At 39.2% G+C, this 20,087-nt stretch overlaps 1 protein-coding gene across 1 annotated transcript; it reads right to left on the reverse strand.

Annotated features, from left to right (window-relative positions):
- Positions 1-4,606: 4,606 nt before the first annotated feature.
- NMUR2 (neuromedin U receptor 2) lies at positions 4,607-18,470 on the reverse strand. Its single transcript, XM_006736955.2, has 4 exons — positions 17,199-18,470; positions 10,981-11,065; positions 8,268-8,393; positions 4,607-5,313 (listed from the first exon to the last, which is right to left on the reverse strand). The coding sequence occupies exons 1-4, from the start codon at positions 17,922-17,924 to the stop codon at positions 5,042-5,044; spliced, it is 1,209 nt and encodes a 402-aa protein (XP_006737018.1). The 5' UTR covers positions 17,925-18,470; the 3' UTR covers positions 4,607-5,041.
- Positions 18,471-20,087: the final 1,617 nt, after the last annotated feature.

Consider the following 20,087-nt stretch of genomic DNA (forward strand, 5'->3'; position numbering starts at 1 on the left):
TTAAAGAATTGGTAATACAGTTAGGATCAATATTAAAATTTTTAACATGTACAAAGAGAAACATGGAATTTTGATAAAGATATTCCTTCTGTTGGTATAATATTCAAATAAACAAGCTTTACCCAAGCCTAGTTAAGACCTAATTTCAAAATATCTGTATACTTACAAATCATTCTTACCTATGCATTAACATAGTTCTTAATATACACTATTTTTTTGCCTTTGAAAATAATGAATTGCTTTTCTTTTTAAATAATATTTTGTTTATCAGCTCAGTCTAACCATTCTAGCTTACTAAATTCACAGTATATATTTTTCACAATGTATATATTTCACTGGCAATGGTATCATTTAGGTATATGCAACAATTTCTAGGCCATGTAGAGATTAGTTAAAACTTCCAAACATTGACATTACCTAGAAAATGTTTCCAAAGTATAACATATACATATGTCTAATGTAGAGCTCAAATGTGCTTTAATGATTTAAAGGGGGTAGAAAAGGGGAAGGAATAGATTGTTAGGATTTGCTTACATAAGTTAGTATGACCTCAAGCTTCCTTATAATGTTTATATGGTACACTTCTACGTATTTAAAAAAAATGAAGTCAGGGCCCCTGGGTGGCCCAGTTGGTTAAGTATCCAACTCTTGATTTCAGCTCAGATCGTGATCTCAGGGTTGTGAGATTGAGCCCCACATGGGGGTCTGCGCTGAGTGTGGAGCCTGCTTAAGATTCTCTCTCTCCCTCTCCCTCTGCCCCACCCCCCCAGATCATGCGGTCTCACTCACTCGCACGCTCTCTCTCTAAAAAAAAAAAAAAAAAAAGAGGTCTCCAGCCAAGTAGAGAGAATGTGGAAATCTTGCATCTTTTTACAATGAATCCTGTGGGATATTTAAAAACAGATGTATAGGGAAGATAACACGTAGAGCTGTTCCTATTTTCTACACTGATATTAATGGACAGCATCCAAGGATAATTCCTGCATTCTAAAGTTAATTATAAAATGCTGATGAGGCTTTCATGTCATAATTAGCATGCTTTAGCTTATTTTATCTCATACCTCTGGGTCAAAATCTGGTCCAGTGACAATTTTTTTTTCAACGAGTTAACCACAACTTTAAGTGGTCTGTAATTACAATGGTGTTATTGGGCTTCTATTCTATAAACAAATCATGTATATTACAGAAAGATGGCATATTGATGGTTAGTGGTGTGCTGATAAGATAGCTCTCTCGGGGCGGGGGGGAAGAGCCCCGATGTAAAATGTTTGCCAATTTCTATGGTGTAAATATTCCCACTGTGGCTGATTTCAGGTTACCAATCATGTAATACCAGGCTCTCAAAATTCTTAAATATGTAATAATAAACTTTTGTAAGCCAGTCTGAGCTAGCAGCAGCACACCACTGACTGCTGATACTTACAAACACTAGATTTTTATGTTGGAATAATGAGACTTTTAAATTTTTTTTTTTTTTTTTGCGAGAGAGAGAATGAGAGACAGAGAGCATGAGAGGGAGGAGGGTCAGAGGGAGAAGCAGACTCCCTGCTGAGCAGGGAGCCTGATGTGGGACTCGATCCCGGGACTCCAGGATCATGACCCGAGCCGAAGGCAGTCGCTTAACCAACTGAGCCACCCAGGCGCCCCTTTTTCTTTTTTTTTTTTTTTTAAATTTTTATTTATTTATTTATTTATTTGCGAGAGAGGGAATAATGAGACTTTTAAATTCTCCTACAATGCCTTCATTCAACTATAACTCATTCATTAAGAGAGTGTCTTTATGTAAGACTGTTAAGGGTACTTTACAATAGTAATTATAATAATTTAAGTCATAGACTACTTTGAGGAGCTAATCAAAGCTATAAACCTTCTCTACAAAAAAGTACACACTAAGAATTATGAACACAGGGGCGCCTGGGTGGCTCAGTCGTTAAGCGTCTGCCTTCGGCTCAGGTCATGATCCCAGGGTCCTGGGATCGACCCCCACATCGGGCTCCCTGCTCCGTGGGAAGCCTGCTTCTCTCTCTCCCACTCCCCCTGCTTGTGTTCTCTCTCTCGCTGTCTGTCAAATAAATAAATAAAATCTTTAAAAAAAAAAAAAGAATCTCTGCTCTCTTTATGGGCTAGACAATTAATTGGGCAAGCAACATTCTGAACATCATTCCTTCAGTTCACTAAATTTATGAATTACCAGAGAGCTCAAAAGTCACTGTTTAATTGCAAAATAGTTAAATTACCAGTATTTTAGTAATTGTGTTTACTACCTGGCCTCTTCTGTCATTCCAAAATGCAGAGATCACAAGGACATGATGAGGTCAACTATTGAGTAGCATTGAGCAATTTAGTTTTAGTTTTTCCCTTTATTCTACTAATTGTGTGTGAGCCATTACATCAGCTAACTCTAAGACTTGGGACATTTCAATCTTCATTTTGAAATATAAGTTATATATATATATATGCCTGTGTGTATGGATATGTATATAGACCCAATCTCAACACTCTTTTTTCCCCCTTCTTAAATGCTAGGCTTAATTAAGTCTATTGCCCCTGACTTGACCAAACACCTTTTTTATATAGTCCTTTAGCACTTGTATTTTTATTTTGTAGCACACTTCACAAAAAAAAAAACATTTCTTCTATTAGATGTAAACTCTCAAGGCCAGAAAATTCATAACCTGGCATAATGCACATCACCTAATGGGTACTAAGTGATTTGTTGAAAGGAATAATTAATGAGTAAATGATAACTTTTATATACATTTTGAAGAGAAAAAAGGTAAATAAGGAGAAAACAAAAAAAGAGATCAAAGTTATAATTAAAATTACTAGCTTCAATTTAGTGTTGTTTCTTTTCCTATCCATCCACCTACAACAGCAGCATATTTAGTTCTGGTCACTAGGAGTTGATGTTAAGGCTGATGACTTTAGTAGATCTTCATTCGAGAATGCCTCTGAAAAGTGAGAAGGAAATTCATTTCTCCTCCATTTCTGAGGTTTTGTTTTGCTGAGTCTTTACTTTTTTTTTTTTAAAGATATTATTTATTTATTTGACAGAGAGAGACACAGCGAGAGAGGGAACACAAGCAGGGGGAGTGGGAGAGGGAGAAGCGGGCCTCCCACTGAGCAGGGAGCCCGATGGCGGGGCTTGATCCCAGGACCCTGGGATCATGACCTGAGCCGAAGGCAGACGCTTAACGACTGAGCCACCCAGGAGCCCCTGCTGAGTCTTTTCAACCTAATCCTCAAATGACCCTAGGATTCTGCTCATCAACATAAACCATCACTGGAGGATTCTGATTCATTCAAGTTGGCTTATAATTAGCAAAGAGATTTAAAAATATATATATTGAATCACTTTGAAGATGATTCAATATATGTATTAGGAATATATATGTAGTTAGGAAATAATGATGTCAGGGACCAGTACCCCCATTTATCAATAGGATGGTTCATTCAATTTAGGAAAAATTCAGAGACTAAAAGCTGGAAAATGTATGTTTCAGCATCAGTAAGAATCTGGGATTGGGAAGAGCCTTCTTGTACTGCAGGCACTGCAGACATGCTGTTAGAATCACAACTGGTTAAATGGCCAACTGAAGGTCAGATATCCCCATCAGAAACAGAGTCTTAGTCTTTTAGCTCTTAATGTTCCATTTGGAGCTGTTCTTTGACTCAGCACATTGGAATGTGAAGTCAACTCACTCACCACATATTTATTGAACATCTACCATTGTGACAGATATATTGCCAGGGTTCCAGCAACAGCAAAAATGAACACAAGATACTTCATGCCTTTGACAAATTTACATTTTGACAAAACAAGACTATAAATTCCTGAACTGCAAAGCAGAGTGAGGAAGAAACTTAAGAGAGAGACTGACAGAGAGGTCAGATACCACATCTATTTGAATAAATCAAGCAGTGTTTTATGGAGGTACCACACTCAGATGGACATTGAAGGATGGGTAGGAGAACAACAGATGGAGCCTGGAGATAAAGAGGGCATTTTCTAAGTAAATATGTGCTGCTGGGACAACTGGAGCATGTTTTCATTAGAAGAGCAAGTAATCCATTTTGAATAGAATATACATTACATGTGATGACATAACAGAAGATGAGTCTGGAAAGTTGATTTTTCTCATATGTGTGAAGACTGTTATATAGGTAATGAAAGATTTAGTAAGTAAAAGTCATGGGTTTGAGACCAGTAGTTACTATTTGACTTGTGTTTTTTCCCAAGATAGTAGACCATGTTTATGGTCTATCTGTTTATGGAGTAAGAATTTAGAAATCTATGTCTAGAGCAAACTATGAAAACAGCTAAGTTTGTGTTTGGAATATTTTATGCCTCTTTTGACCCTCTACCATAGCCTTCTCCCACTTTCCATTCTTCTCTAAGTAGAATTTGGATCTGATCCCATTCTGGTGAAGAATGACTGAGAATGAGTTGGGGATCAGGAAGGTGGGAATAATAGTTCTAAGAAGATCCCCATATTATCAGGAGGACTCTTTGAGTAACAGGCTTCAAAACCCTAATGAATCACATTATAATGACAAAATATGAGGCAGTAGGATAAATACATTGCTGTGGAAGGACATTGACATGGATCCCTCAAATCAGGTAAAGTAGCATATCATCTACATGTCTCCCTTTTATGTTGCACAGGGGCCATCGGTTGTGAGTTACAGCCTATCTCAGAGTGTGGATGACTCAGGACAAATTATTTCTCAAAGTGAAAATTACTCAAGGTATAGGTATCATACTTTACTGGTCATGATTTTTTTTTTCGTTCCATGAGCTAGTGAAGGGGCATGAGGCAGTTAGGATAATGGAAAGCTAACCAAAAATCCTAAGTTCTGGGTTTTAGATCCAGTTTTAATAGCAATTTGTTTAACAAAGAAAACCCACACACATTAGAAATGGGTATATAAGTTCTAAGACTCATTTTATCTCCCTACTCTCATATCAGAAGCCATAAATTATGGGTGTCCTTCCCTACAGTAAGGCAGCATAAAGGAATGTCAACTCTGAGCATTCCTTTTATGGTGCCTGTCCAGCACAGAGGGTTGTGGGCAGGTGAGAGCTGCGGATAGACAACTGACAAGGAAACTGGGGACCTGCATCTTCAGTCAGGTCCACAAGGTGACATTCTGTCAGGAAGATGTTCCGCTGGGCAGGTGGCCCCTGTGGGTGGTGCTGGGAGTGTCCCTGTTTGCAAGGAGAGATCACATTCCAGAATGCTGCCCGGAAGCGGTGAGAGAGTAGGTTATAGATAATGGGGTTGACGGCTGAGCTCAGGTAGAAGAAGACACCTGGAACACAGGAGATTAAAAAAACAGACACACTGAGGAGAAATTGAGTGAGAGGCATGATAGAGAGAAGCATAAATATTTAACAAAGGCCTCGAATCCCTGTGACTGCCTCTTTTGGAAGTAATAATATAAAAAAGACTCTAATTGAGAATACAAAATGCTCTGAATGGATCTCACCGCCTGTGTATTTAGGAATCAAACACAGAAAGATTAAAGAGTCCTGCAAAAAGTTTAGGCTGGCATGGGATCTCTCTGAGATGCTTGGCAATTTCCTTTGATCCCCACTTCTTTAATTAAAGAACATGCTCTCATAGCATTAACAAGAGATGCTTAAGTATCAGAGGAAAGAGAGATGTTTTTATCTCATTGGAGCTTTGCTTAAACTTATAATTTGAAACTGCAAGTAATAGAGGAATGGTAAATCAGTTAAGGCATAGTCCCTGCTGATATTTCTTATGATGCTAACTATCTCTTCAAAAAAATATTCCCCAATGTCCCTTTCCTACCTAGCCTTTCCCCTTGATGGCTCTTCCCACCTTCCAACTTTATTAAATAATTATATTTTGCCATTTGTTTTCTTCACCAAATGCCTTGCACACTGCCATTTTCCTCTTTGGTATACACACTTCTCTTATTACTACATCCTATTTTATTTCCCCAACGCCCAAGATGGGCCTAAGGTTGAGAATTGGAGGACTTCATTTATGATCTTGGCCCTTGCTTGTTCTGTGACCTTAGATGGATCTGGCATTACAATTCTTTTCTCTGCCAAATGGGAGTGAGTGGGAAAACCATCCTAACCCACCTCCCTGGATTACTGTGAGGATAAAGTTGAGATGCTATCCACAGAGGGACTGAGAATGGCTAAGAATATAAAATAAGTGATAGGTACTGTCAATAACATATTCATGATTGTCCTCATTTACATAGTTCAGGACATACAGAGTGGCATATGCCCTATGCACAGAACTGGGCAGGGAGGAATACAGAAGAAGAATATTTCTGTGGACTGTTAATTCATTCAATAAATTCTTATTTTGTGCCAGAAACTTTGAGGCACATTGGTAGGTAGTAGATTTAGACTTTGTTCTCTAAGGATAGGGAACAGTATTACAGAGAAATAATCTATGCCTAACTTAAGCAGTTGACAGAGGAACAATACCAAACTGTATCTGTTAAGAGCAAAATATGTGATACTAACAGTCATCCTATGGAAATTCACATGATAGCATAAACACAAGGACTATAATGATCATGAAGGATTTAATGGTAGCGAGTGATTGAACATTAACCAGCCCCTGAAGCAGGCAGGAGATAGCTGGGGAAGAGAGGAGAGAGCACTGCTGGTAGAAGGCATAGCCTGTGCAAATGTGCAGAGACAGGAATAGTTACATTGGGCAGGAATAATGCAGAATCTGCAGAACTCTCTAATTAACCAGTCTGACAAATGCATGGCTTATGAACGGAAATACATAACTTGATCAAAAGGCAAGTTGGAGGCCTTTATTTGGTAGCATTTAAGAGGTGTAGACTTCAGCTGGTTGACAATGTGGGGAAGAGAGAGATGATATTTTAACAGGAAAATGTTAATATAAATGCTGTAATTTGGAAATCTTAAAATGGTTGTCTTGATGCATCTGGAGATGTAGAGTCAACTAGTCAAGTCTCGTGATCTTGTGCTGTTCTCCAATTTATTTTATCACTTCCGTTTTTCTCAGCTTAATCACAAAGATAAGCTAAGAGCTATAAATATTTTTGAGATTTCACCCAGAATTCATAATTAATTTAACATGGAGGACAGTACTAATGTCCAGGTATAAACTGTTCACAAGCCCTGCTGAGTACAAAAGAGAGGGTGATTGAAAACAGATAATATACATGGCGTTCAATACTCCTATGAACATTGTGGTCTTTGCTTTATGCACACGTCGAGCTTCCCGCACACAGGTTGCTCTTCTCTTTCTTCTCTGGTGATGTCTCTGATCATCTAAAGAGCTTGTAGAACCAGCCAGTGACTCACCGAAGTAGGGGGACAAGGTGGTCTGCACCTAAGTCTAACAGTCACACTAGCTAAGAAAGAAGGACTTGGGTGACCATTCTTTGTTCCACTTTGGAGTAAAAAGCCCTGAACTTGAAGTTGGGTGACTTGGGTTGGAATGCTGTTTTTACCATTGGCCAGCCAAATGACTTTGGGCAGGTGAGTTCTTTTTTGTGGAACTGTTCTTTCAGCTGTAAAATGGTGATGATAACATCTACTTGTTGTGATGATTATAGAAAGGTATGTAGTATTGTGCAGCTTAAAAAGCTATTATTTCATTTACTTCTTACCATCAGCCTATGGATTGTATAGAGTAGGCATTATCGCCATTTTACAGTTGAGGAAACTTTGACATGAAAGAGGCCCCGTTCTTCAGATCACTCCGAATATTAACGATGGGAGTGAGATGCAAATCCAGGTCCTCTGATTTAATGGCCTTTCCACCACTCTTTTCACCGAATTCCATGGTATCCTTCACAAGCAGCATTAAAGTAGCCTAAAAGAAGACCTTGATGCCTTTGGTTGGCTTTCATGAGGATCTAACACTTGCTGAAGATAATATGAGATTTCAGGGATTAAACATGGATGTTTAATTAATAAGAACCAATTCAATCATGTGGTCATTGGAAGTAAAACAAAGGAATCACCTCTTAGACCATTTTCCTGCTGTAATCATCATGCTTAGAGTTGAGGTCTTCAATAAAGTAGCATCTAAAACACTGATCTGGTATATTTCTTTTGGACCCATAATATACCTAATCGATATATGAATAAAATAAAAATCAAATGTGTTCTTTATTGTATGGTGGGTCTCCATAATCATAGTATATCCAATAGAACCTATTGCTCTAAGCAAGATGATGCAGCTGCAATTACCTGAACACGTGTGATGCAACCAAACCAGCCAAGATTTTACCTGACACCACATGGATGAGATTGAACGCAGCAGCCAGGGATTCAGTCCACTCCTCCACAAAGCTGAAGAAGAGCCGATCAATGTGGAATGGGGCCCAACAGAGAGCAAACACTAAGACCAAGACAACTGGAAAAGGATGATGAATGAGAGAGCAAAAGACAGTCAAAGCAAGGATAGGTATGCAATGCCCACTCCGAGTCCGTCCATTCCTTCTAACATTCCTCCCCCCCATCTTTCCTAAGCTATCATTTTAATGGACCATCTAGATCGTAATGAGCCTTTACATCGAATATTTACACATGAGAATGAATTGTATAGGATTTAGAATCAGTTTTCCATACGATTGTACAAGATTTCTTGTATAATTTAAGTTTACTTTGGAACACTTAAAATAGTATTGACTTTATTCAAAGTTCTGAAAATATTCTATTGTGGAAAATATGTTGCAAGAAGATTGTTGGAACCACATAAACTGGTTATAAAAATAAAGTGATTGGGTTCAAGCAATTGGTGTTTTTTAAAGTCATAGATTAATAACAACTATTAATATAGGATGTAGTATAAATGTATGAATTTATCTTGTTACTCTAGAAATAATTAGAAACTTCTGTGAATTCAGTCATTCTGTAAGGGGTGGGAGGGACATAAAGAAAGAGAAGAATCATGAGCATAATATTGCTTTACAAGCATCTTTTGATTGGGATGGGGATGTGTCTATTATATTATAACTTTCTAGATTACAGATTTCCTTCCAATACTTTTTATTTTTATTTTGAAATAATTATAGATTCACAGAAATATACTATTGCCCAGGTTTTGTTTTTTTGGTTTTTTTTTCAGCTCCCAAGACAGAGATTAGTGCTACCATAGTTTCTCTTCGGGGCATTCAATCTTCACCAATATAAATATGTAAATATATTTTTTCTCTTCTGAAGTTATATAATACTTTTATTTCCCAAGACATGATGCTGGAGATTTGCCTCAGAACAATCTTGTAGGGGCTAAGGAAGAGATAGGAATATAGATGAAACAAGATTAGCTATGAGTTGATAATGTTTGAAGCTGGGTGATGGGTGTTTATTTTACAATTCTCTGAACTTGTGAGCACATTTGAAGTTTCCAGAGTAAATGGTACATATAGTTGCTGTTAGCAGTAAACATATTCGGAGTAAGCGGTCTGCCTGTCTGTTATGGTTGCAAGAATACCTGAAAGATTCTTCTGAGTTTACCCCCCAAAGAAAGGTCCCTAATCTGCTCACTATTGCCTACTATTCCCTTTAGTTAAAAATTTAATTAGTGTTGGGCTGCCTGGGTGGGCTCAGTAGGTCAAGTGTCCAACTCTTGATTTCAAGTCAGGTCATGATCTCAGGGTCAGGAGGTCGAGCCCCTCATCGCTCAGCAGGGAGTCTGCTCTGGATTCTTTCTCTCTCTCTGCCCCTCCCCCTCCCCCCAGTGCTCTCTTTCTCTCTCTCTCTCTCATAAATAAATAAATCTTTAAAAAAATGTAGTTACTGTTAAAATCGAACTCTACCCCCCAAAGACAAATAAATATTGTATATTTTATCACCATGACTTTAATGTGAGTGTACTCTTTTGCGAGCAGATTATGATCAAGGAGAAAGGGAAGAGGGAGATAATGAAGACATGGGATTTCTTAATAGGGAAAGTCAGATGCCAACAGAAGCTAAACAATTTCCAAGAAGATGACTATTAGACAAACTTTAGTGACTTCACGGTTTTTTTGTTCATAAATACCACACAGTTATAGTGAGTGCTTTATATGTATATTAGCCTGAAGGATTTGTTTCTTCCAAACCTTAGGTTTTGACTTGGGAAGTTTATTATAAATCTCCTTTCTCATCAATATCTCTCATACCCTAGTGTAGGATCATATATTTTTATAACATTCTTTTGGGAGAGTGTAGATCAGTGCCTGGATTTTTAAAATATTTTATCTATGCAAAAGAGTGTACTTTTTTTATATAAAATGATACAATATTATAGGCGGGATGACTGTTTACTCTTGGCCAGATGTTCTTAATCTGGAATTAAAAGGGAGTCCAAGGATGGTTGTCAGGAGGTGCATGATCCCCTGAAATGGATTATAAAATGTTTTGTGTATGTATATTTGTACATTTTCTGAGTGTAGAGTCCACAGCTTTCATCATATTTTTTTAAAAAAACTTATAACTCAAAATAGGTTAAAAGTCACCTGCTCATTTTATTTTATTTTTTTTTAAGATTTACTTATTTATTTTAGAGAGAGAGGTGGGGGAGGAGCAGAGGGAGAGGGAGAGAGAATCTTAAGCAGACTCCTTGCTGAACACGGAGCTGACTCGGAGCTCCATCTCATGACCTGAGCTGAAACCAAGAATCAGACACTAAACCAACTGAGCCACCCAGGCGCCCTCACCTGCTCATTTTAGAGAGGAAAAGAAATGCTCAAAATCTCAGAGAGTGAGATTTACAGAGTGAGATTTATGGAATACCACACAGAGTGTATTACAAGGATGCAATTTAGTGCATTGTTTGAGGGTTGAAAACTATAAAATAGAAACAAAACAGGTCCTAGGAGCTTGGGAAAAACCGAGGTTTTGATGTTACGTTTCAGGAGAATTTTTATTCTGATCCCAGCAGCACTTTCTCAGTACTAGATGCAACTCCTTTGCTTTCACAAACAAACAAACAAACCCGAACAAAGTGGAGGACTTACACAGCATTTTGGTGACTGATTTTCTGGCTGATCTTTGAATATTTGCAGTCACTTCATCCGCCCCAAGGAGTTGGTCTTTCTTTAGCTGCAAGGGAAGTGGAAAAAGATACTAAGGGAGGGAAACATTGTTTCCTTCTGTCAAGATCCCAGAAGTGTAACTCTAACACTCATTTTGCAGACAAAAATCTGGGAGTTAAAGAAACGTAAGACTTTGTCAAATGTTTAACAGTAAATTGGAGGTGAAGTTGGATCTGAGTCACCTAACTCAACTGGACTGATGGTTGTGGCTACCTTGCAAAGCTTCTATGTATCATATGCTATTCTAGAGAACCCTAGTTGTGCAGTGTATTAATAGGTATTCCATGAAAAGTGTGAAATCTAAAGTAAAAAATGTTAGATAGGCTTTTTCATTCATTCATTCATTCATTCATTCAATAATTATTAGAATGGAATCCCTCTGCTATAGGGTGGGTAGGCACTAGAAAACAAAATGGATATTGTTCCTGCTTCATAAAGTTTATAGTCTTTATTGTGGATCTTCTCAGAGCCTTTAATGTGCTTGATGGACATTATGAACATCTTCTTGGGGGTTTGTGTATCATCCTTCCCCCATCCCCACTTTCCACACCCCACATCTCCCATCTCAACCTCAAGGGAGATAGTGCTTCTTTGACTCAACAATATCCCCTCTGACCCAACCCTTTTCAGTGGAATCTCTAGTATATCTTGAGGAGCACAATTTGGAAAAATCTGTGTTACTAGTATTACTGATAAGAGTGCCTATGTTTCTGAGTTTAGATGTTAAAATATACTCATCCTGTTGCAAGATGTGGTGATCCATGAAGAAGTATCTAAAAATATCAAATATTAACACTACATGTGCATGCAATTTTCCCTACCCTGTTCAAGTCCCATCTACTCTTGAAGACTCTGGTGGCCACTGTAGCCCATTTTCTTCTCCTTCCTCTGAACTCCCATAGCAGTGAAGATCTGCATCATTCACCTAGCTGTAGAATTTTCTTCTCTTTAATTCACATATTTTTAGTTTTGGAGGATATACAACCAGATGAAGAAAGCTTTAAGGACTCATGATAAACTACCATCAAGCATCTAGAAGATAGTACATTATGTATTTGTGATTGATTCTCTAGTATTGATTCTCTTCTTCTCCTACCAGTGGTACCCTGATTTTGCTTTAGGGAATTTAGTCCTTCTGCATTGCTAGTCATTAATTTGGATGGGAATGATCCCATCTCCAGCTCCAGGTTCAGAACATGAACAATGTAGCTATGATCCATCAATCACAGTGACTGCATAATTGGAATCAAAGTGATTTCAGATACTTGCTTGTACTTCTAGGAATGGAAGTTTTATTTCTCTTTCACTGGGAGCCTTCTTGTTCTCTGCATGTGAGTTCTGGAATACAAGAGCTACTTTTTTTCCCCACCATGAGGAAAGTGCTTGGAACCACCAATGGCCTTCTGTGAGGATCTTGAGGTTAAAATCAACAGTATAAAAAGAAGAGCAAAGAAACAGAAATAAAGCTAGGTCTTTGAGAACATTGTGTGTTTTATGGGATTAATCGTCATCAAGAGCCAGCTCTACCTCTTGACTTCTCAGGTCTCTACTTCCTATCATATTTTGCCAGATTGAGTTGGGGTTCCTTCATTAGCACTGTAGAAAGTTCTGACACACTGATCAAGGGCATCAGGTGGAAAGAAAGCTCAACTTACTCTATATAGTCTTGGGTAGATATGTGGAAGATGTATTCCAATTCAAGATAAAAAAGAGATTGATGTGGTTATGTGCAACAGTAGAGCAAACCGCTTTAAGAATCAGCTTCCTGGGCTGGATGGCATTTTTACAGAATACTTTAGAGAAGGTATTTAAAATTAAATAAGACTTGGACGGGAAGGTCATTAAAACTTGCCTCCAAAGTTCAACAAAGGAATATCTTGTCTGTCTAACAAACATGTTAGCTCCTAGAAGTCAGGTAGCTCTCGGGACCACACCAGTCCTGAAGCATCCACTTGGATGATTAACAAACCTGACCATCTCTCTCTGAATATACTGGTGCTCTCTATATACACCTGTGTCTTCACAAAGTGAGGGATTAAAGTTCCTGTGAGATTTGACTCTTCAGAGGTCACCTAGAACTTGGAAAGAAAGAAGGGAAAATACTGTGCAGTTATTAGGAACAGATGGGATGAAACTGAAGATAAGAGGTTATAAACATAATGTAAAACAAAATAATTCAGGTGGAGCATTCATCTCAGTGCTCGGCACGTGATACTCAGTAAGTTATATATAACTATGGTCATTCTGATTATTGTCTTCCTTTTACTCGAAAGACATTATAAAAACTGAATTTTGAGGAAACTGTTATTTATTTATATCTGTGGTCCCACTCATGTGGATTACTGAGTCCCTTTCAGAAATTCTCTTTCTCATGGTACTGCTCACCCATAAGCAGCACTTTTGTTGAGACAAAGAAGCAGCCAGATGCAGAGACAAAAACAAAACAAAACAAAACAAAACAAAAAACCTTTATATTTAAGGTAAGAGTAATAAATCAAACTGCAAATCTTATTAGCTCATCATCAATTAAATCTACTAAAGGTTCTAATTGTTTCATACCATTTTTAAAAATTTGTCATTGTTACAAGATAGTTATCCCAGTATTTGATTTCAGTCCATAATTAAGAACAATGAAAAACTATTGAGAGCTCTTAGTCCCTTCTGTGGGTGGGTTTAACAGTTTTCCTTGGTAATTTCTCTACTTCAAGGAACAATTTCCTTAAATAAAACATAAAGCAAATGGTCCATACAGTTCTTTCATGAACAGGCTTTCTGTACAGTGTAGTTTGCAATGAAAAGACAATTATAAATGTATTAATCATTGCTTACTTTTCAGCTTCTGTAGGTTTTAGTGATACAACTAGCCAAAGAGAGGGAGAGCGAAAAACTGAATATTTATGCATTGTATACATTATTTCAACAGAATCTGAAGCCCTCTACTATTCTAGTAGAATAGAATCCAAACAATTTGTCTAGCCAATATTAAATACTGCTTTATGTTTGGATACTTTTATTTCCCTTCAGATGTTTAGCAAAGTAGATATTCAACTGTTAAGTATTCTCTCCACTTCTGAACTTTTATTTTAAAAGTGAAGATACAGAAAGAGTGAAAAATTGTGGTTACTGTATTGGAAGCTCAGAGATCTTCCTACCCCACTCTCCTTAGCTGTGTAAGATAAAAGGTGAGGGGGGAGGTCAATGGGGCTGACTTAGGTTGATATATTATGCTGATCAGTTGTTTATATGATTATAATCATTCCAGCAGATGTTTAGTGTGTGGAGACTAAGCTTCAGAATACCAAAATATAATCCTAGCTTTTGTGTAAATATTTCTACAATCTGAACAAAATCTGTTTATTTGAAAAAATTAGTGCAACTCTGTTTGGCATGGCTGGATTCTGCTACAATTCATAATCCATCTTCTTCGATTCAAGTGTTAATGCTGCATGCAGAATTACAAGTACTAGGTGAGAGCTCCAAAAGAACTTCCTCTCAGAGAGAAAGAAACTTGCCCTGGGATTGTCTGTTTTCCCTCTCTAACATGTTCTAACCTTGGAGAGCAGCTTAGTGGATACTCATGTGCTGGAATGATGCAGCAGCCCTGAATGCTCAGCTTTGAACACACATATGGGCTCCCCTCCTTCCTTGGTCCTGGGATTTCATCAGTCTTAGGGTTTTTTTGCCTTCTGAAGGCAGTGAGTGCCAAAGTCAATCATAACTTTAGATTTGCCAAGGGAGTCAATAACTTAATAATCATCAGATTTGCTTAGTCTCTTTTAAATCTCTTAGGTCAAAAAGCTCTTCAAAATAATGTTTCCAACTCTCTTGCTTCCGAAGGTAGAAAAGCTAAAGTCCAGCAATGAGTAAAATAATTTAACTTCATTCATTCATTCATTCATTCAGATTACAGTCTAGTTGGAGAGAAATAAATTAAGGAACCCACAAGTATAGATTATAAATTGTAATAAATGCAATGAAGGAAAATCACCAGGAATTATACCACATACACAGGGACCAGGTGCAGCTAGAGAGTCAGGGAGAACTTCCCTGAGAAAGTGTGGGTGAAGTATGATTTAAAGGATAAGTTAGAGTTAAAAAGCAAAAGGGATTGTGATGGTCAACAGTAGGAATATTTCAGGCAATGATACAGCAAAAGGTACAGCATTTGCAAAGGCCGTGAAGCCAATGCCATAGACTAGGGCCTATTTCTTCTGACTGTTAGTCTACAGATCTTTAAATTCCTCTAGCAGTGACTTACTAAGCAGATAGTTCCTTCCCTGGTGTCCCCTGGGTAACAGTTCATCCTTCCTGAGAATAGGAATGTTATAAGTTGCACTATACACACAAACCAAACTAGGTAGTTGCTAAGCTGTTGTCTGAGCTCTCACTTAGCTCCTGATACAAGGTGCCTATAGGTTCATGACAATAAAACAAAGTGAAACACAAGGTAATTGGTTGGGGGTAGAGGGTATGTGCTTCCTACTCAAAGTTAAATACTTCTTCCAAATTAACCCAAGATAAATGATTGGTTGGTGTTGGACAAAATGGTATTGGTCAGTTCGGGGTGAGATTTCTCATAGGGCTTATGATATTTGGAATCATGCAGAAGTCCTTTCCCTCCAGTGATATACACAGGGCATCCTAAGACACTGCAAGCTAGTCTGGGGTGACATGCGTCTCTCGGTGTAGAGGGCCCAGCCCTCTAAGAGGAGATTGGCAAAACTCTCTGCCTGATTAAATTCACTCCTGTGTTCAGACATCTGTGGTTCTTGGAACTTGTTCTTCCTACTTGGACTCTGCTGCTCACCTTGGGCACAGCAGATATGGAAACAGACCATTGCGGGGCACTCGTTTCTGACATTCCCCTTCCCAGAGATGCACTGAGATGGGAGTACATTAATTGTCACAGAATACGTGGTGGCAGAGCCGTCTGGAAGCAGATGATGTGAATGTGATGTATGATTTGTTTTCCCTTCATTTATAATTCACGTTGCTCCTGCTCACAGATTTTTTTTTTCCTCCTTTTTTTAAGTTATCACAAACTGTTAGAGCTATCAGGAGCCTTAGATATAATCTAATGTGACCTTTTCATTTTATAAATGTGAAAACTAACTCCAGGAGAGAATTGTGTGGCTTGCCTAAAAGTGTGTTTTATGTGGGCTTTAGACCTGGGAGTCTAAATAGTCCCAAGACTGCTTCCTACACAAGCTGCCTCCTTAAATGGGCATAAAGCTGTCACAGTTAGATTTCATCTCTATGAATTTGGATGCAGAATATACCAGGAGAGGAATTATATAGACTCACTACTACCTTCACCAAAAGTAGTTTCTTTCAGCTAATTTAGATCCTAAAAAAGGGGAAAAAATCAGTTTACCACCATGAGTATAGGAACCTCTAATTATTAGGTATGTTGCAAACTAAGTGACAGTTTTTTATTCATCTCAGCTATCATTTATTCCCACTTTCTTCTACTCTATCTAATGTGCTCTGTTCACGTCCTTGTCCCTCAATTTCCACCTGATCAAGAGAAATCCAAGTTGGTCCCTCTCAAGCCATATTTTTGCATTTTAGCCTGGTATTTCAACCAAAGGGTCAAAGCAACCGTAAGGGACAGTCTGACTTTAAAATTGTATGTCTGTCTTGGAGTAGAAGATAGGCAGAGATAGCTTATGTTATACTCTGGCCAAGTTGGTCCAGAGGAAAATTTCGATGCAGGCAGTAGATGGGGGCAGGAGACAACAGGATGTGGAACAGTCAGTCCCTCCAGGGGTGGCCACCTTGCGCTGTTTAAAAAAGGCTCCACCTCAGACCTACTCAATCAGAATTTCCCTGGGGCAGGGGCCTGCACATACACATAGTAAGATTTCTAGGTGATTTGTAGAACTCCTAGGTTTGAAAGCCACAGGCACAGAGGAAGAATAATGGAAAGTGAGTTAAAGGAAATGGTTTATAGTTGTGGTTAGTATTTGCCTAATTTTGAGGCTACTCCTTTAACTTCTGTTTCCCCTTTAGGCTCATTCTGTTTTTCTCTATACTTCCTTCCAATTCTGAATTTCTCCAATTCTAAGTTTTTCCTCTGAACTTCGAGTCAGTGAGAGAAGAAGGGATGCTGCCCTAAGCCAGCGAGCTTGGATACTCACTTTGAGGCCCATAACGTAGTAGAGGACACTGATGACAATCATGGGGAGGATGTAGAAGAGGAAGGAAGTGACCTGGATGATGAAATTGTAGATCCATATGGGCTTGATGACCGCACAGGTGGCAGAGCCTGGGACCAGGGACCCATTAGGGAAGTAGTGGACCTTGATGCCGTGAATGCTGGTGTTGGGCAGAGAGAAGAGAACGGAGAAGCCCCAGACGATGCCGAGGATCCTGAGAGCCCGCCGCCGGGTGCACTTCAGCTTGGCGCGGAACGGGTGGAGGATGGCCATGTAGCGCTCCACGCTCACCGTGGTGACGCTGAGGATGGAGGCAAAGCACACCGTCTCAAAGAGGGCCGTCTTGAAGTAGCAGCCTACGAGCCCAAACAGGAAGGGGTAGTTGCGCCACATCTCGTAGACTTCCAGGGGCATCCCAAGGAGCAGGACCAAGAGGTCGGAGACAGCCAAGCTGAAGAGGTAGTAGTTGGTGGGTGTCTTCATAGTCTGGTGCCGAAGAATCACCAGGCACACCAGGAAGTTACCAACGACCCCCACTACAAAAATCAGTGCATACACTGCAGTCACTGGGAAGAAGAAGTGGCTGCGGGGAGGTCCATACAGGAAGGCCAGATAGTCCTCGGTGCTATTCAGGTATTTCTCGGATGGATCTTGCAGTTCCTGCTGGTGGATCCAGGAATCATTCTTGTGTTTTTCCATCACTGACATTAAAATGCAAGACCTGAGACTCCTCTGATATGAGCCTTTGTCCCAGGCTGAGCCAGAAAAGAAAGAGAAAGCAGGCAGGAAAGCACAGACTCAGGGGAAAGAGGGTGGGAGAGTGTGAGTATTTCAGCAAGGTTGGGCTGTTCAAACCCAGATCCCTTTTGAAGAGCTAGAGGCCCCGCCCCTCCACAGTCTGTGGCCCAATGAGTGTGTGTGAGATGCTCAGCAAGAAGACCGCTGGGTCGGAGAGCTGGCTTCGAAGCAGGGAGCTGGAGAGGAGGGGGAGACATTTCTCTGAATTGGAAGGAGCTGGGAAAACAGCTGACACAAACGGTGATGCCCTACCTTAAATACGCTGTTTGAGCAGTGCATTTTGCAGAGTTGTGGGAATCCGGGTGGAAATACAAATTAAAGTTGCAGGGTCTTGGTCAGGAGAGTACAAATTTCCATTGATCCTTGTCACCTGCTCAGCATGACAAGAATGGGAGATCAATAGATTTCTCAAGTTATCTTGTTCTGTTGGAAATTCAGGGCTTTCTGGGGAAAGCATGATCAATGTGCCTTTTTTGGTTTGATTGCATCCACAATAGAATCCAAAGCCTGTAAGAACACTTGCACATCACCTAGCCCTGCCTGTTGTCAGTCACTTCAGTGTCTTTTGGCAGTGCCCTTCCTGTCTCAAAAGGCAGTGGGGTTTAGAATCAGGTACATCCATAGAAATCCTGTAAGACATTGGGAACGTTACTCAAATTCTGCCAGCCTCATTTCCTTATCTGTAAATTGTAGATTCATTCACTCTATTTCATTCAACAAATGCTTCTTGAGGATTCACCATGTACTGGGCAATGTTCTAGGCTTTGTAGAAGCATCAGTGAACAAGCAAGACAAAATTTCTGTCATATGGAGCTTTTCTTACAGTAGGAAATTCTGAAAATATACAAGCAAATTAATAATATGATTGAAGATAATAATTTGTGTTGTGAGGAAAAAGGAAATGGGATTATACAAACAAAAGGCTGGAGGTGTTCTCTTATCAAGGGTAGTCAAAGAAAACTTATCTCAGGAGATGTTATTTGGGCTGAGTTCTGAATGATGAAAAGTCAGTCATAAAAGAGCTAAGGGAAGTGCATTCCCAGCAAAAGTAATAGCAAGTGCAAAAGTCCTGAGGCAGTCACAAGCCTGATGCATTTCAGAAACATCAAGAAGACAAATGTAGATGGGACTTAATGAGTAGACAGGAGAGTATGAGTGATTAGCTTGAAGCGACTGGTGGGGACCAGATCATGTAAATTTTTCTAGGATGATATAGCAGACTGCAGAGAGAAATCTTTGGAAAGTTTTGAGCAGAATTAAGAAGGGGAAAGTTTTAATAGGATGTAGGCAGGAGGCTGATACAGTATTCTAAGAAATAGTAATGCCTCGGATTATGGCTTGGAGTACTATGGTAGCAGTAGATTTGGGAGATATCTGAGTTTGGGAATATTTTTGCAAGGGATGGTACCTTATATGATTGTTGAGAAGTTTAAATGAGAGTACTTGTGTTAAAGCACCTTATACTTAAGAGATGCTCACCAAATGCTAATTATTTTTCCCTTTTATTTGTTAAATTGAATGGTAAAACTGAGACTAAAGAGGTCAAGAGGTCAAGTCCAAGAATAATCTGTTGGTCAGGTTGGGGCAGTTTATGCTGCTGTAAGAAATGATATCTCAGTGGTTTAAAACAGTAAAGATTTATTTCTCACACTACGGATTTATCATTGGTCAGCTGGAGGGTCTGTCCTGTGCTGTACTCACTCTAGGATCCAGGCTGGTGGAGTGGTCACTCTCTGGGACTTTGCTGATCATTGCGATAAAAAGTGAGCTCTGGAAGGTCTCAAGTAGGTAATCATAAGCCCCAGCCCAGAAGTGAGTAATACATGGCACCTTTGCTCATAGCTCCCAGCTCTTTGTCCAGGGCTAATCATGCGTATCCACTCAAACACAACACGGGCAGGGAGTGCTCTCTTACCATATTCACAGAAGATGGAGAAGCAGGAAAATTTGCTGAACAGCCTTAACAGTGACATACATAGAAAGTCATGGCAGAGCCAGAATTGGAGCCCTCTCATTCATGATGAGCTTTGACGTTGCAATCACTATTAGCAAACTTGAATATATATTTCTGAT

Source organism: Leptonychotes weddellii, chromosome 7, assembly GCF_054177405.1.
Source record: "Leptonychotes weddellii isolate Sample4059 chromosome 7, ASM5417740v2, whole genome shotgun sequence".
NCBI classification, from domain to species: domain Eukaryota; kingdom Metazoa; phylum Chordata; class Mammalia; order Carnivora; family Phocidae; genus Leptonychotes; species Leptonychotes weddellii.

Coding starts and splice junctions, on each gene's coding strand:
- NMUR2 (XM_006736955.2), bottom strand. CDS start 17,924: ATGTCAGTGATGGAAAAACACAAGAATGATTCCTGGATCCACCAGCAG. Junction 11,066..17,198: donor ACTACGTTATGGGCCTCAAA/GTGAGTATCCAA, acceptor CTTCCCTTGCAG/CTAAAGAAAGACCAACTCCT. Junction 8,394..10,980: donor ATCAGTCACCAAAATGCTGT/GTAAGTCCTCCA, acceptor ATCCTTTTCCAG/TTGTCTTGGTCTTAGTGTTT.